Genomic DNA, 18,809 nt, shown 5'->3' on the forward strand with positions numbered 1-18,809 from the left:
ATCAGTTCTAATGAGGTGGATGAAACTGGAGACTATTATACAGAGTGAAGTAAGCCAGAAGGAAAAACATAAATACAGTATACTAACGCATGTATATGGAATTTAGAAAGATGGTAACGATAACCCTGTGCGAGACAGCAAAAGAGACACTGATGTATAGAACAGTCTTATGGACTCTGTGGGAGAGGGTGGGAAGATTTGGGAGAATGTCATTGAAACATGTGAAATGTCATGTATGAAACGAGATGCCAGTCCAGGTTCAGTGCACGATGCTGGATGCTTGGGGCTGGTGCGCTGGGAAGGCCCAGGGGATGGTATGGGGAGGTTGGGAGGGAGGAGGGTTCAGGATGGGGAGCATGTGATTTTTTTAAAATATTTAATAAACTTAATAAAAAAAAAAAAAAAAAAAAAAAAAAAAGAGATGTACCCAAAGGTCTTCTCTACCTACAATTCTGTTTCTTGATGAGGATGGAAAGAAGCTTGACTCATCTTTAATGAGGAAGAGCTCTTGCCGATGTCTGCTGAACTGGACAGTGAAATAATCCGGAGTAGGATGCTTCACATCCCTTGGGAGCTTCAGAGGCTCAAGCATACAACTAAAAGGGAGTCTGTCAGCTGAGGGAATATCACTCTCCTTAACAGGCATTTTGATTCCCAACACTTCGGCATAAGTAACTAACACCTCCCAAGGGGCATGGATCTTGACAAAATAAGTCCTTCCATCTTCGGAGTTCTGTATAAAATGGAGGCAAAATAGTGGAAAGATTACTAAATTGATTAAAGAAAGAAAATTTTTATAAAACCCCAAATTAAAGATGTAACAGCATTTTCAATTTTTTGAAAAATTTCAGCAAAATTTCTAGAAGAGTAATGCTTAAAACAGTGGTACATACCTTCTTCTTGTTTAGTTGCTCAGTTGTATCTGGCTCTTTGTAACCCCATGGACTGTAGCCCACCAGGCTCCTCAGTTCACGGGATTTCCCAGGCAAGAATACTGGAGTGGATTGCCATTTCTTTCTCATATATATATGTGAGATATATATATATATATATATATATATATATATATATATAATAATATGTGGGTTTTCCTGGTGGCTCAGTGGTAAAGAATCTGCCTGCAATGCAGGAGGGGTACAGGTTCAATCCATGGGTTGGGAAGATCCCCTGGAGAAGGAAATGGCAACCCATTCCAGTATTCTTGCCTGGGAAATCCCATGGATGGAGGAGCCTGGTGGGCTACAGTTCACTGGGTTGCAAAAGAGTCAGATACCACTTGGCAGCTAAAAATAACAACACACACACACATACACATGTATATACACGCACATGCATGTGTGTGAGAAAGAAAGAGACATAGAAAAACAAAGCGAGAGTCTTTTTAAAAATATATTTCAGGGTCAATGTACACTAGCCTGATATCCATAGAAACACATGCGATTCTGGACAATCTCTTAAGTTTTTAACAACTAGCTATTAGCTCAGAACTGTACTTAGGGTATATGAGAAATACACGCAAAGCATAAGATGTACTTGCTCTTCTTACCCAGTTTCAATGTATTGCCTATACCCAGAAGAACTTTAGGTAACAACAGTTCATTACAAAGGAAAATAGTTAAGTTACAGATAGAATACGTGGTATAATTCATATTTATTAGAGTTTAGTAAGAAAAAAACTCAGCAATAAATACGAAGTAGAGAATAGTAATTTAGAACTAGAGTATTAAGAGTTTCATGGACAGGGTTGGATCTGAAATAGGTCTTTAAAAGCAATTTGGAAAGAAATTCAATACAACAAGTAAATGGTAGGTTAGGGGAAAAAAATGTCATATTAATGAACAGAAAAATATGTCTAGGCCTTAACTAAAAGTTTGTGTTGCAAGACAGCCAGGTTAACTAGTTAAGGTGTTAGATTATAGGCCGCCTTCAAAATGAGACAGATATGAAACAAAAGCCATGTCTTTCCTTTCTCTGGATCCTGACGAGAACTATGCATGCCTATTTTTAAAGTGTTCCACTCATTACTCATCATCTCAATTTCAGAGCACTGACCTAGTTATTTACCTGAAATATCACAGGCCCTATCAACCCCAGTGTAAATGTCTGTAGGCAGAAAAACTTATTTTGCTCCCAAACACAATCTAGTCAGTCAAAGGTCAGAGTACAAGGAAACAAAACTTAAAAAACCAAGACTCTGGTATAGACTAATAACTACACTTACCATTTTATCTTCAATTTCCAACTCAAGACCAGTTTTTCTGAGATTTTGTTCAAATTGTCTTCTTCTTTCCTATGGAAAAACAAATCAGTAGAATTCTGTAAAATACTTTTATTTGCCCAGTGATAAACAGACTTGTTACACAATGACTGGGCCTTCAGACATTTCTTGGTTGTACATAAAAGCATTCTATATATTACCCCCATCTGAGTGCCATGAATGGCTTTTCACCTGTATTATAATTCATACTATAACTATAAAAATCAATATATCTAGGAATAATCTCCAGGAAATATGCAGGACTACTCTCTGAAAAAGAAATACAGAAAACTTTACTAAATTAACATAAAACATTTTGATAAACAGAGATATATTACACTTATAGTTGGGAAGACTCAATCCTACAAAGATATCAGATATTTTAAACAAATGACATATTTAATGCAATTTTCAGGCAAAATATCATCATGACTTTTTAATCATGAAGAATAGTTTCACTCAGAAAAAGTAAAATTAAATTTAATTCAATTAAGTGCAAATAATCATTACTTGTGAGCTTTAAAACAATAATTAACTGTTCAAAATGCTTTTGGCTTTAACTGTAAGTGTGAAAAATTGTAACTGTGATTTAAGTATAATTCAAGTATGAGTTAACCCTTATGCAAGTGTGAAAAATTGCAACTGTGACTTAAATGTAAAAAATTATGACATAACTATGAAAAATAGTAAATGAATTTTTAAAAGGTTTTACTAGGATATCACAGGACATATCTTCAAGTGGATATGTCCACCTTGAGAGATCTTCAAACTTTACAAGGAATATAATTTTAATGTGCTCTTTTTCTCCAACATCTAACATTTACAACATGTGAGAATATGTTTATGAACAATTCTCCCCTATCTGATACTTTTTCACAATTGCCCTTCTCCTATGTTACCAAAAGAAAAAGTAGGCTGCAATCCTCCAGGAAAGCAAAACAGAACAAAAAAATAAAGGGCGAGAAGGACATTCAAAGTACATTATCAGTATTAAAAAAGTGAGTAAGTTTAGTTCAGTCACCCAGTCATGTCCAACTTTTTGCAACCCCATGAACTGCAGCACGCCAGGCTTCCCTGTCCATAACCAACTCCTGGAGCTTACTCAAACTCATGTCGATGGAGTCAGTGATACCATCCAACCATCTCATCCTGCCTTCCATCTTTCCCAGCATCAGGGTCTTTTCCAATGTGTGGAAAAGACATTTCCATCAAGTGGCCAAAGTATTGGGAGTTTCAGCTTTAGCATTCAGCTTTAGCACTGATTTCCTTTAAGATTGACTGGTTTGATCTCCTTGCAGTCCAAGGGACTGTCAAGAGTCTTCTCTAACACCACAGTTCAATAGCATTAACTCTTTGGTGCTCAGCTTTCTTTACACTCCAACTCTCACATCCACACATGACTACTGGAAAAACCATAGCTTTGACTAGATGGACTTTTGTCGGCAAAGTAATGTCTCTCCTTTTTAATATGCTGTCTATGTTGCTCATAGCTTTTCTTCCAAAAAAAGGGAATACCTCCTCTCATTACAGTAACAAATGCTTTTGTGAGACATGTAGACACCAGTTCTCTGACTTCAGTAAAATTGAAAGCTGAGCTAAATATTGTTAGGTGATAGACCATTAAATATTACTTTTATGACAAATCACTTTGTAATTTGCAGCTGTAATTCAGGAGTTCACCCAAAAAAGATTAAAGCTGCTAAAGCAGTACCATTTCTATTCCAATCTACTTATTTATCTGAACAAGCCTAATTTATACTAACATGAAAAAAAGAATATACTTGAAGGAGAAGCATCTCATTCTAGGAATAATTCTCATTCATCTACAAATAAAGAAAATTTGGTTGGGCTTCCCTGGTGGCTCAGTGCTGAGGAGTTGCCTGCCAGGGCAGATGACATGAGTTCAGCACCTAATCCCGGAGGATCCCGCACGCCACAGAGCAACTGCGCTTGTGTGCCTCAGCTACTGAGCCTGTGCTCTCGAGTCTGGGAGTAGCAACTACTGAAGCCCACGTGCTGCAGCTACTGAAGTCCAAGCACCCTGGCACTCATGCTCCTCAACAAGAGAAGCCACCGCAACGAGAAGCCTGAAAACCACACGAGTGAACAGCTGCTGAGAGCCGCAGCTAGAGGAAAATCTGTGCAGCAGCAATGAAGACCAAGCACAGTCACATATGAATAAATCAACAAAATTATTAAAAGAAAAAGAAGATATTGTTTAAAGCCCCTGCATTCATTTCGTTAACTGATGCATTTAGGATGAGTTTACTTTTGATGTTTGATAATTACTTGTCAAATATTGTAGTATTTCAAGGTTTACCAATTATGCACTTGTACAACTGTATTAAAAAAAAAAAAAACCCTCAAAAAACAAATGAAAAAGCTTAAGGCTTAGACCGTTCTGATAAAGAAATAAAAACCCTTCAATGTATATACACATTTGTTATAGCAAACTTGACTGAACAAACAATAGAAGCCTCTTTAAATATAAAACACATTTAAATTAGGAAAAAATTACACAGAAAAAAGTGGAAGGAAAATTTTAGGTGGAAAAAAGTAAATTATGTAAAATTTGAAGTGTTAAAAAAGAATTTCTTCATATAATTCATTTTTTAAAAATAAATGATGATGGGTGCCAAATTGCCATGACATTTACCTTCTAGGGATATAAATTAAAAAGTGATTTAACTGGACCATTTACAGTACACTATAAATTATAACTACTGAATATATGATAAATAACTGTAGATGAGGAAGACTTGTAGATGAATCAGGCTTTGGGGAGAAGTCCAGGAGTTCAATTTAGACCTGTTGAGTCTGAGATTCTGTAAGACTTCCGAGTAGAGATACAGAACAGCCATATAGGAAAGAAGAATGAAGTGGAAAAGTAAACAGAATTAGCACCAACATGGTCTTAAATTTTAAAACTGTGAGACTGGATGTATCATCAAAGAAATCAATGTAGATTGAGACAAGAAGAGGATCAAGGACAGAGCCTACGGCACTATGCTAACAAGGGATCAGGCAGAAGAAAAGATTGAAAAGGGGTGGCTAGTGAAATAAGAAGAAAACTGAAAGAATCTGGAGACTTGGAAGCCACGTCAAGAATGTGCATCATAGAGAAAGGAAAGCTAAGTGGTGGCAGATGCTGCTAACAGGTCAAGCAAAATGAGGGTTGAGACTTGAACACTAGATTCATTTATATAAAGATAAGCAGAGTGGGTGAGGTTAAGGCCTGATAGGAATGGGTTTAAGAGAAAACTGAGCCAAAAGAAAATCGAGAAATTGACAGTAGCTGGCAGGGAAACTAGGATCAAGAGAAGGTTTTTTGTTCTTGCTTTTTTAATTTTTATTTTTTAAATAAGGAACAATTAACAGCACATTCACTTGTTGAAAGAAATGATTCAGTAAAGAATGACACAAAATGCAGTTTAAGGGAGAAAGAATTATAAAAGCAACATCCCTAAGTAGGCATACTATAACAGGCTTAAAACGTATTCTTAGAGAAGCCTGCCTGCAAGGTTGGTTCTGGTGTTTGGAAACTGGTTTTGGGGAGTGTTCCCACCACTCTCAGAACTACTGAGAGTGGCTGACTTCACTTCACCTATGACACAGTTTTGTACACAGTTTTGTCACAAATGACATAGTTTGTACAAAACTATGTCATTTATACTGAACACCTGCTTCCCTTTAGGACTATGAAATATCGGTATGAGCTCAGCAGAAGGTGACAAGTAAAATCCTACAGCGCTGCATCATTAATGAGCTTCCCTAGCAGTCAACGGGAGAAGGCAATGGCACCCCACTCCAGTACTGTTGCCCGGAAAATCCCATGGATGGAGGAGCCTGGTAGGCTGCAGTCCATGGGGTCGCTAAGAGTCAGACACGACTGAGCAACTTCACTTTCACTTTCCACTTTCATGCATTGGAGAAGGAAATGGCAACCCACTCCAGTGTTCTTGCCTGGAGAATCCCATGGATGGAGAAGCCTAGTAGGCTGCAGTCCATGGGGTGGCACAGAGTTGGACACGACTGAAGTGACTTAGCAGCAGTAGCAGCAGCAGTCAACACTTCCAGTGCAATGTCACACATTGTCGCTAGAAAAATCAAGTGCATCCCATGAGTCCCCTCCACCTGGCGAGAACTCTTACAAGCTTGTATCTGATTTTCTCTGGATTTTGTCCCATACATTCTTTTCCTTTTGCTGATTTTGCTTTACTTATTTCATTGCAATATATCATAGCCATTGAGTGTGGCTGCATGCTGTGTTCTGTGAGGTCTTTTACTGAATCAGCAAACCTGGGGTAGTCTTTCTGATCCCTAAAAATGGATTCAGGACACAAGCAGAGTTCTTGGCTTTAGACAGAAGGACAGACAGCTCATCTGTGGTAACAGAAAGAAATGCAGATTACACAGATGAAGATACTGGTAGAGGGACAGACATGATAATGAAAATTAATAATTTCTCTTCTACTTGCTTCAGTTTTCTCAGTGACTTAGAAAAGTGGTCAGCCAAGCTTGAAAATAAGGAGGATACATCCAAGATAAGAGAGAGAAAAGGTTATAAAACAGTCATCCAGCAGATTGGGAAATCGAATAATTTAAAGAAGTAAAGTGTGACTGCCAGATAGCATTAAGGACCTAGTTGAGGTCCATTGGCACAAACACGAGATAAAGTCAGTAAGTGAGATATATCTCTTTCTTTCTGATGGTTCTAGCATGTAGTAGGTAGACAGCTGGGTTTAACGAAGTTGTTTTGCAAAGTTAAGTATGACTGAGAGAGGAGCAAGGGGTTCGATGGCATATGCCATAAAGTATAATTTGATATGAGATTTAAACTGAACAAGCATAAAAAAGAGCATAAAGATAAGGAGCAGCAGTAAGAAGATTAACATAATTATATTTAATCTGGTCCTGGTGAGTTGAAGGAAGAAGGGTATTAGTCAGACAGGTGGATACTTGGTATGAGATTGTAAAGAGTTGTAGCCATTAGTAATGGCAAGTTCTAGGGGAATGAAAGGCTGAGTTAGAGACTAAGATAACTGGAAAAGGGAGTTCAAGGAACACAGAGGCCAGGATGCCAAAATAATCATCTATATATGCACTGAGATTATAAATACTTAAAAAAGGAGCTTGGGTGTAGAGTAATAGTGAACCAGGAGCTAAAATTGTTGAGAAACTTTTTGTTAACAAAATCTTCCCTGTTGGAAGATCAGGGACGGAATAAGGGCAGCAACAATGCTGGGTAGTGATAACTCTGATGAGATTTAAAGCTCAGGAGTTTTAGGGCTAAGCAAGGGAGGACGGACTGGAATCAACAAGATACAAGGAGAGCAGGCATTCATCCATCTCCGGAAAAACAGTCTGCAGGGGAAAAACCGCCACCACTTAAGAGGGCTGCTGGGGAAGGCATCAAATCCCCAAGAGGAGCTAGGCTTGAAGAACATTCAGACAAGAGCTGAAAGTGGTGACAGTGAATGAATTTTAGTGCCCTAGTGAAAGAGTTTCCAGGGAAAGAGTAGAAGAAAAGGACAGGGAGGGATATGTACAGGAACTTACATAATATCTCTAGTTTTTTCCTTTATGGGACATTTATTTCTGATGTTAAGCATGTTAGTAAATGTGTGTTTATATGCTTACCCATTGCTGTTGTTCAGTCACTACGTCATATCCAACTCTTTGAGGCCCCATGTACTGCTGCTGCTGCTGCTGCTAAGTCGCTTCAGTCGTGTCTGACTCTGTGTGACCCCATAGACAGCAGCCCACCAGGCTCCCCCGTCCCTGGGATTCTCCAGGCAAGAATACTGGAGTAGGTTGCCATTTCCTTCTCCAATGCACGAAAGTGAAAAGTGAAAGTGAAGTCGCTCAGTCGTGTCCAACTCTTTGCGACCCCATGGACTGCAGCCCACCAGGCTCCTCTGACAATGGGATTTTCCAGGCAAGAGTACTGGAGTGGGGTGCCATTTCCCTCTGCCCATGGACTGCAGGACACCTCAAATATTTAATGGCTCAATCAGCAAAGAATCTGCCTGCAAAGCAGGCGACCCAGGTTCAATCCCTGGGTCAGGAAAATCCCCTGGAGAAGGAAATGGCAACCCACTCCAGCATTCTTGTCTGGAAAATCCCATGGACAGAGGAGCCCAGTGGGCTACACAGTCCATGGGGTCGCAAAAGAGTTGGACACAACTTAGGGACTAAACCAACCAACCAATATTTATTAAGCATCCATTATTCTCCAACTACTCCTCTAGGCATTTGAGTATACAGTAACAAACAAGACAAAGTCTTTGGTTTTGTGAACTTACTTTATGGTGTTGGAGATAGTAAACAAGTGGAAAAAAAACACAAATAATGTAAGTTTAGAAAGTGATAATGTAAGTTCAGAAAGAACATAATGTCAAGGCTATTTCAGATAGAATGGATTACTGAAAGCTGAAATGAAATTGAATACAAAAGATAAATATTATATTCATACATACACCTCAGATTCTGGTGGTCACATTTAAGAACAAAGGTGAGCTACAAAGAGAAGCCACTGTCCAAAATGTTAAAAAAAAATTGAAATTACATATGCATTTTTGGGTTGCATATTTTGTAGTCTTTCCACTCAGTTTCTGCTTCCAGAAATACTCTGGGGCTGCTAACTTTTACAAAATAATTTCAGTGGAAACATCCCTATCAAATTATGGAATGTGCTTCTTTTTATTATTCCCATCTCTATCTCTCGTAAGTACTTACCGCCTTTAATTCTGCTTCTTTCTTTATGTCATCAACATAGGAAAGCACAAAATCAATTTTCCTAATCCCATCTCTGAAGAAGATAGAATCTTTGCTTTGTTCATCTTTTTTAAACTGCAGGAGACATGAATGGCACAGCTTTAAGTTACAGTTTTATTTTCAGATGGCAAAAAAAAAAAAAATGAAAGAAATTAAAATTTGGTCACCATCTAATTTCATTTTCAGAAAATGACAGATGAAGACAGAGCTTTCATCAATGGAAGATCATGCTTATTTTAGAAAGTCACATTCATAAAGAAGTTACATATTAAACAATGAAGACTCAAGATGAAACGAACCATATTGACTACATGCACTATAATAAAAATGTTACAATTATACCAAAATACAAAATGAATACATGTATACATTGATCCCAAAAGCATATTCAGAGAGAGACTTGTTACTTCATTAAGCAAAATATCAATTAGTCCAACAAATAATTCATGGTCACATACTATTTTAGGGGTATAATTAATTACAGACTAATTCATGAATTAGTGCAAGAACACTGCAAGAACAAAAACATAATTAATGCTCATGCTATGTTTTCATAAAATTGCTACTTTTTAATTAACTTTTTGAAGGGTTAAAATAAAATCAAGATGCAGCTGAAAATTAGAAAGCAAGTTAGCTTGCTATCTGGCTTCAATTCAAATACACTTGCACACAAATCTCCTTTTCAACATCAATTATTTAAGTGAGCCAAAATCAATCCATTGTTTAAATCTGTGTTATCAATTCTCTCAGTAAAATGATCAAACTTGCAAATTTACCCATCACATGTATAGTTCATTAATTCCTTCCCTTTCAAAACTACAAAAACATCAGAGCTTCAAAAAGAAGAGATTTTAAGTTTGACTGATTTGGTCCTCTTGGGAGTTTACATGTAATATGTAATAGTTAATATTTGGAACAGTCCACATATAATACCTAGAATGATGTAAATAGATGATACAGTGCATATCAGCGATCTCTCTAACCCTGTGATGCAAATTCATAATATAGACAACTTTCCAACTGCTTGAGCTAACTAGTGAATGGGGAACTGGGTGTTTAATTTTCATAACTGTATTTATTTCAGTGTATGAGTTTCTTTTATGGTATTCTATGCTGTTTTTCATTCAAGTCAGGCCAGGCAAATCACCCATAAAAAGGACTGGATATAGATCAGTCAAGTAAGAATAAGAAAAAAATCTCATGTTTGATCTGTGGTTTATGAACAGAATAACTGTATTTTAGTTATATGAATGCATAACTGGTATGTCTCAGAAAGAACTAGCTCCCAATGCACAGGAGGAAATGAGTGAAAAAAGAATGAAGAAACAAAAAATACTCAAGGAGTGTAGAGATTACATATCAAGATTTAGTTATTTAAATGTTATGTCTCAGTTTTTTGCACCCCAAAGGATACATAGTCATCTCTCTTCTCATAAAAGTAAAAAAAAAAAAAAATGAAAAATTCAAACTGTCATGTTATAGATCTTGATTATAAATCACTAAAAAAAAGTGAACAAAATGAAAAATTATTTGAGCTCTTGTAAGTTGTCACAGGATTAGCATATTTTATGAAGTTCCCAAACTGGGGAAGGGAAAATAATACTAATTAGATTAAATGCAATCAAAGCAAAAAATTAGAGGGAAAAATAATAATCTTTTTGCTCTAAGTCTGGGTCAGTCATATTTTGTCTGGTAGAGTTTTTTTTTTTTTTTTAATGACATACATTGGTAAGAATTCATATTTGAACAGCTAAATTTAGGTCCACAAAGAGAAGTTCTGGTGACAGAAGATGTGCATATAGAAATCAACAAAAATCACACTCAGAGTTTTTTTCCATTAGGAAACAAAGTAGCTAGACTATTTAATCCAGTTATTTCCTGAACATTCAGTTGAAATGTGCTGTGCTTAGTTGCTCAGTTATGTCCAACTCTTTGCAACCCCACGGGCTGTAGTCTGCCAGGCTCCTCTGTCCATGAGCATATGTAATTCCCTTCTCTCAAAAACCAAAGGCTACCTAGAAAAACCCACATTTCTATCATTATGTCATTCCCTAACTATACACTGTAAAAATTTTTTTAAATACAGAGAAATCACCGGTAGCCCTGTAAACACTATGAGGAGAATCCCACGGATGGAGGAGCCTGGTGGGCTGCAGTCCATGGGGTCGCGAAGAGTTGGACATGACTGAGCGGCTTCACTTTCACTTTTCATTTTCAGGCATTGGAGAAGGAAATGGCAACCCACTCCAGTGTTCTTGCCTGGAGAATCCCAGGGACGGGGGAGCCTGGTGGGCTGCCGTCTATGGGGTCGCACAGAGTCGGACATGACTGAAGTGACTTAGCAGCAGCAGCAGACGTCCTTAGCACTGTTCACAGAAACTGGCTGAAGTCAACTGGGGCAAAAAAACATGATAATTTTGTTACACGTAACTGAAAACTATGAAAACTTCTCATTCTTTTGCAGAAAACATGACATTAAGATCATTGTTTTTTGCAGTGTGTGTGTATCTTTTTATGTATATTTGATTGTATTTGTATTTGTTCTTGGAAATGCCTGTTTATAGTGAGGCAAACATCTGTGTGGCTATTGAATGAGGTAGTTATTCTGAGGTTCATAAACCTCAGAATTCTTCATGGGAATTCATAAACTTCTGAAACTGTATGTAAATTGAAAGTGTGTAAGTGCAAGTGCGCGTATTTGTGTGTTTGCAATTACAATTTTTTAAGGAAGAGGTTCCAAAGCTTAAATCAGACCCCAAAAAGATTATGAATCACCATTCTAAAATCTCAGTTGTCTGGGGAATAGGAACCAATGACAAACACCCTCAAATTAATAGCATTCATTACAACAAAAATGACTCAGGCTAGCAATGTAGCCATCCAAAGCACAGGCAGTTATCATTCCACGCTGGTTACCAGAAGACGACGCCTCAGGAACAAATTGAATCGCTTGGCAGACTGTGAAGCAATCAATAGAATGTTAGCAAATCCTGCCCAGAATTAAAGAAGAGTTCCCCCAAAACAGACATGCAAACAAACAAACCCCAGTATGATCGCTCAAGTGAATATGCATGTGTGTGTGTAATACTTGAGATTTGGAAGGTGGGAGAAGACAGTAAGAAGAAAAGAAGAACAAAAATAGGAAGAAGACAATAAATGAAAGAAAAATAGGGGACTTTGGAGTAAATTTCCCTAAATCCTTTTACAGTAACTTTAAATAATATACATTTGTGGGCCTGGATTAAGAAAGAAACAACAGAAAAAATAATGAAGGAAAACATGAGAATGGAAATGTAAAGTAGAATAGATGTAGTAGAAATTCTGTTATGTATGCCTATATACATCAGGCAAAGAAAGCAAAATTATTACAGTTATTCTGGGACCATGTATGGTATGAAAAGCTCACCCAATAATGTAAAATATTTCATTACTGAAAAAAAATACTGAAATTACCATTACCATATAAGTGTGTGTGTAATTGCTTTTTTTTTAGAAAGAGGTTCCACGCTTTAATCAGATCTAAAAGATTAACGATCTTTCATTACAATTAAAATATTTCACTATCAGAATACAGGGGGGAAAAAGTAACTTAATTACTTAAATGCTGAGTTGTCTTCAATCTTCAGTTACCATTATCTTTAGAATACCAAAGCAATTCACTACAAAACATCTGGGATAATCAATGATATTTGGAAGGAAAACAACCTATGGCACAAAAAGGCAAGTACTATATTTCACAGTAAAATGAAATTATAAATTATCTAATTAAATTATCAATAAAGAATTTCAGTTCTTGCCATACAAAGTTTTGTTTAAACTGTTGTCTTTCTGGAAAATGCTAAAGAGACCCAGCAACTGGTGACTAAGCTGGGAAAGTCTCAGCTCTGTAAACTGAACAGCCTACTATGTACAGATGACTTAATACTGCCATTATTTAAAAAAAAAAAGACAGATACATGATGGATGTTGGTCACTGTATAAAGCATATTATTTTGTGTTGGGCTGAAATATTTCAACTTAGCACTTTAATTTTCTTGGCATCTTTCATGAGATGCACAAGTTACTGCTTTTCTCAGATGTTTTACCAGAAGTCATCACAAAATTGTTAAGGGAAATGAAACACTCATACTCTAAGAAGCCACATAGGACCATATTATGACTTTCACGGGTCCCTTTTTCTATTAAAATTTTTAATAAAAAATAATAATATGATTATACTTTTTTTACTGATTTTAAAATATATTAAAATTAAAACATTTCCACGGGCTCCAAAAAGTATTTTGTGGCTCCCATGCCTGGACAATAAGTTGGCCCTGGAGTCATGGTTTAACTAGTACCACCACATTAAGAATGTTGAGTATGCAAGGTATAAAAATTTACCTAAATGACTGGTAAAAAGCCTTCTGTGATAAATACATCTAATGTCAAGTTACTTTGCAGCCTTTCCAATACACGATATCCTCACAATATAAAAATCAGTGAGCTCAGTATCAACAGCTGGTCCTGAAAAAGTACTGACTTAACATTTCTAAAAATTAATTTTAAATATATTAAATGAAGATCACCAAAGGACTTGATTACAAAATGATACAACTAACATTCCATAGACTAAAAATTTAGAATTAATAACTTTATTATACATTGCCATCATGTGCCGAATATGTTCACTTTTCATTACAAAATAGTAACACTAAACCTACTAAAAATGTATTTTTAAAATCATTCCTATTTCCTTGCACTTTGTAACCATTTGGCGTATTTACTTCTAGTTTTATCTAAGCACTGAATTTTTTAATATAATAAATGGCTACATGTAATCCACACATTTTTCTTGCCTTTTTAATAATATTACCATGATATTTAGTTTTCATATTATTATAAACTTACCATAAGCACAACTTGTCTGTGTCTTTTCAATTCATTAAATTTAATCTAATTTATTTGTAAAAAGATATGTCAGAGCCTCTTCTCTATAAATAGCTTTGAAAACTTTTATTACTGGTGCTACACAGGAGTCGGCAATAACATCTTTCTTTCATTACACATAACTTGAACACCTTAAGGCCTAACTTTTGAATTGTTATGCCAGGTGTTTTAAATCTGTATATTTTTAAAATCCAAGATAGAGATAAGAGAGAGAGAGAAAGAGTAATGTCCAATTGGAAATGAAAAAATATATATATTTACATGAGGATCAAAAATATGAAGCATCTATGGGCAGATTTAACATATATGTATAATACTTGCACATTAAAAATGAAAATACTGCTGATATATACTAAAACATATCAAAACAGAGATATATTTTATGTTCATGTATTTTTGAAAAGGGTCAATATTGTTAAGATGTAAATTCTCCTGAAATTAATCTATAGATTCTAGGCAATACCAATCAAAACACCAAAAATAATTTTTTTAGACTTGTCAAGCTGATTGTAAAATTTATATGAAAAATGTAGATTTTAGAGTAGCCAAACAATTTTGATAAAGAAGAATAAATTGGAAATAATCTGATTTTCATACGTTTACTACAAAGTGAAAGCAGAGACATTACTTTGTCAACAAAGTTTCTTCTAGCCAAGGCTATGGTTTTTCCAGTAGTCATGTATGCATGTGAGAGCTGGACTATAAAGAAAGCTTCAGTTCAGTTCAGTTCAGTTGCTCAGTCGTGTCTGACTCTTTGCGACCCCATGAATTGCAGCACGCCAGGCCTCCCTGTCCATCACCAACTCCCGGAGTTCACTCAAACTCTTGTCCATCGAGTCGGTGATGCCATCCAGCCATCTCATCGTCTGGCGTCCCCTTCTCCTCCTGCCCCCAATCCCTCCCAGCATCAGAGTCTTTTCCAATGAGTCAATTCTTCGCATGAGGTAGCCAAAGTATTGGAGTTTCAGCTTTAGCATCATTCCTTCCAAAGAACACCCAGGGCTGATCTCCTTCAGAATGGACCAGGTGGATCTCCTTGCAGTCCAAGGGACTCTCAAGACTCTTCTCCAACACCACAGTTCAAAAGCATCAGTTCTTCGGCACTCAGCTTTCTTCACAGTCCAACTTTCATATCCATACGTGACCATTGGAAAAACCATAGCCTTGACTAGATGGACCTTTGTTGGCAAAGTAATGTCTCTGCTTTTGAATATGCTATCTAGGTTGGTCGTAACTTTCCTTCCAAGGAGTAAGCATCTTTTAATTTCATGGCTGCAGTCACCATCTGCAGTGATTTTGGAGCCAAAAAAAATAAAGTCTGACACTGTTTCCACTGTTTCCCCATCTATTTCCCATGAAGTGATGGGACCGGATGCCATGATCTTCGTTTTCTGAATGTTGAGCTTTAAGCCAACTTTTTCACTCTCCTCTTTCACTTTCATCAAGAGGCTTTTGAGTTCCTCTTCACTTTCTGCCATAAGGGTGGTGTCATCTGCATATCTGAGGTTATTGACATTTCTCCCGGCAATCTTGATTCCAGCTTGTGTTTCTTCCAGCCCAGCGTTTCTCATGATGTACTCTGCATACAAGTTAAATAAACAGAGTGACAATATACAGCCTTGACGTACTCCTTTTCCTATTTGGAATCAGTCTGTTATTCCATGTCCAGTTCTAACTGTTGCTTCCTGACCTGCATATAGGTTTCTCAAGAGGCAGGTCAGGTGGTCTGGTATTCCCATCTCTTGAAGAATTTTCCACAACTTATTGTGATCCACACAGTCAAAGGCTTTGGTAGTCAATAAAGCAGAAATAGATGCTTTTCTGGAACTCTCTTGCTTTTTCCATGATCCAGTGGATATTGGCTTGGCACCAAAGAATTGATGCTTCTGAACTATGGTGTTAGAGAAGACTCTTGAGCCTCCCTTGGACTGCAAGGAGATCCAACCAATCCATCCTAAAGGAGGTCAGTCCTGGGTGTTCATTGGAAGGACTAATGTTGAAGCTGAAGCTCCAATTCTTTGGCCACCTGATGCGAAGAGCTGACTCATTTGAAAAGACCGTGATGCTGGGAAAGATTGAGGGCAGGAGGAGAAGCGGATGACAGAAGATGAGATGGTTGGACGGCATCACACACTCAATGGACATGGGTTTGGGTAAACTCCAGAAGTTAGTATTGGACAAGGGTCCTGGCGTGCTGCGGTTCATGGTGTTGCAAAGAGTCGGATACGACTGAGTGACTGAACTGAACTGAGAGTAATCAGGACAGTGTAATACTGTCAGAAGAACAGACATATGATGGGGCAAAGCAGAGTTAGAAATAAACTCACACCTACATGGTCAGTTTCCACAAAGGTTCTATGAGGAAATGATAGCACGTGCTACATATGCATAGTAAAAAGCAAATAAATTTAATTCTCACCACAAATCATCTACAAAAGTGAACTCAAAATGAACCCCAGACCAAAGGTAAGAGTTAAAAATATAAAACTGTAGAAAATCTGAGAAAATCTCCTCTACTTTGGTACAGACAAATATTTTTTACAGCACCAAAAGCATGGTTCATTTTAAAAAAAAAAAAAATAATGAGAATCTGAACTTTGACATTTTGAAAAAAATTTTTTTTAAAAAACAGTGTTAAGTTAAAAAAAAAGGGGAAAGTCATAGATTGGGAGAAGATGTTTGGAATACACAAAATTGACAAAGGTCTTGCCTTCAAACTTTTTAAAAGCTAGTAAAAGATAATCCAGTTTCTAAAATACAGAAAAGATTTGAACATACAGTTAACAGAAGATGTATGATTGGTCAATAAGCCCATGAAAAGATGTGTAACATTATCATTCATCAGGGAAACGAGAATGTCCCCTATCAATTTCCCTCATGGGCAAGGGGGTGATAATAAATATGTAAACGGTTCCCACAAAATAATCAAGGAGAAAAAAAAAAGAAAACCTAACAGCTTAACAGAAAAATAGACAAGATATATAAACAGATGATCCAGCAAAATAAATGAACATGACCATAAATGTAGAAAAAAGATAAGTGTCTCACTCATATTGAGAGGTATGAAAGTTTAAATTATCCTAGGATACAGTAGTAAATGAAAAAGCTCCACTATCTATATCTCTCTAACAGACAGGCAAACATCTAAACTCAGTAAACACTGTTAGTAAGGCTCTGGAGAAAGAGAGCACTTGTATATTTCTTAGCAATGCAAAACAGAAGGAAATTTGGTAATATATGGTAAAATTACATATGCCTTTATTTTTGATGGTTAAATACTATTTAGAAAGATACACTTGGCCAAAATATTATAAGCCTGATTCCCAAGGGTTAAAAACTAAAAAAAAGAAAAGATTTCCAAGATTAAAAACAACCCAAAGGTCCATCAGTAAAAGACTGGATGAATACATTATCCACACAATTGAATACTATGTCACACACTAGCAAATGAGAGTGAAATCGATACTCAATACAGACGGAACTCCAGGATGTTTTTAAGTGAAAACCAAGGAACAGATCAATACATAGAGTATGCTATCTTTAGTGTAAGAAGCGGGGGAAATGTAAATACACATATGTATTTAGACATGGACACACAGAAAAGTAAAGGATGCACGATGCACTGGAAGGACTAACTAAAAATGCTCACTACAGAAGACTTGAGAGGAGAAAAGAAAGAAGAAACTTTTCCTTGAAATGCTTTGATTCATAGTTTCAAACAGAGATGGATTTACCAGCAAATAATGAAGTCAAAGTTTCAGTGCCTCTTACATCAGTCCCTTCAAGCATTTAGGAAGAATTCTAGCAATGTGCTTGTTCTCACAGTCAAACATTTTTGTAAGGGTTTTAAAGTAAATTATTGTCCTATTATTCTTCTTAAAAAGTGACGCCAAAATAGCATATGCTTTAGGCTCCACTTAACCTTATTTGATCTATGGTTTTCAACTTGGGAATCAGATAAGTGTTTAACATGGTCAAAAAATAAACATAGATTAAAATAAGTTAAAAAAATTTTTTTAAATAGAATTTCCGGTATTTTATTTTGATCAACCCCACAATCTTCATTCTGGAACATAAAGATCAGTATGCTAGTGAAAAGGAAAACATTTGTATCAAAATTGTCAGTAAGAAAATAACTCTGTTTCCATATCTTCCCAAATGGTATCTTTTAGTCAGTAAGCAACTAATATAAAATTTTGAATGCCTTTATTTACCTCTTAATTGACATTCAAATTTGCTAAATAAATTGTACTTCTTCATGATTATTCTTAGGTGTGCAGCTACAGGTAGAACGAGAGATGTATGGAGAAAGAATACTAAATTAGACCTCGGAAACCTGAGTTCTAATCTAGTCCAGGATATGCCCCCTAAACATATGTTTAATTTTGGTCAAATCATTAAACGTCTCACACCCTTCATTTTCTCATCTCTAAAACTGGGAAAGTAAAATGCAAGCAAAGTGCTATGCTTTATGCACCATTCTAACTAATGTGCCTGATGACACCTTTTTCCCCACAAGCAATGGATTGTTTGCAAATAAAGCATCAAATATCATGTATAAGAACTTGAAAAATAACTGTGAACTAAATAAGAGTCATAAATACTGATTATACAAAGATAACCCATCATGTCCATGCAAGAAAGTGCACTACTGATGGCTGCTTACCCGTGGTTCTTGACAGATGAGAAAACTGGACTCTCCACTTCTCAGGTCCTAATAGCACCATGGAGAAGACACAGCACTGTTAATAATAAGGCAATGGAGAGCATACAACTGTCAACAACAAAAACTCTAGATTCTCTACGCAAAATCTAAACCTACAACTCAGGGGAGCTATGAAACACATGA

General features: G+C 36.4%; 1 protein-coding gene across 1 annotated transcript in view; it reads right to left on the reverse strand.

The window, feature by feature from the left end:
- Positions 1 to 18,809, reverse strand: part of ANO5 (anoctamin 5) — a 93,150-nt gene that overhangs the window by 60,667 nt on the left and 13,674 nt on the right. Inside the window, exons 3-7 of the mRNA XM_070365069.1 lie at positions 18,627 to 18,674; positions 11,951 to 11,992; positions 8,996 to 9,109; positions 2,222 to 2,290; positions 449 to 733 (exon numbers count right to left, since the gene is read on the reverse strand). Coding sequence (XP_070221170.1) covers positions 449 to 733; positions 2,222 to 2,290; positions 8,996 to 9,109; positions 11,951 to 11,992; positions 18,627 to 18,674 — 558 coding nt within the window. The remainder of the gene's footprint in view (positions 1 to 448; positions 734 to 2,221; positions 2,291 to 8,995; positions 9,110 to 11,950; positions 11,993 to 18,626; positions 18,675 to 18,809) is intronic.

The sequence above is a fragment of the Bos mutus genome, chromosome 29 (genome assembly GCF_027580195.1).
Source record: "Bos mutus isolate GX-2022 chromosome 29, NWIPB_WYAK_1.1, whole genome shotgun sequence".
Lineage (NCBI taxonomy): Eukaryota > Metazoa > Chordata > Mammalia > Artiodactyla > Bovidae > Bos > Bos mutus.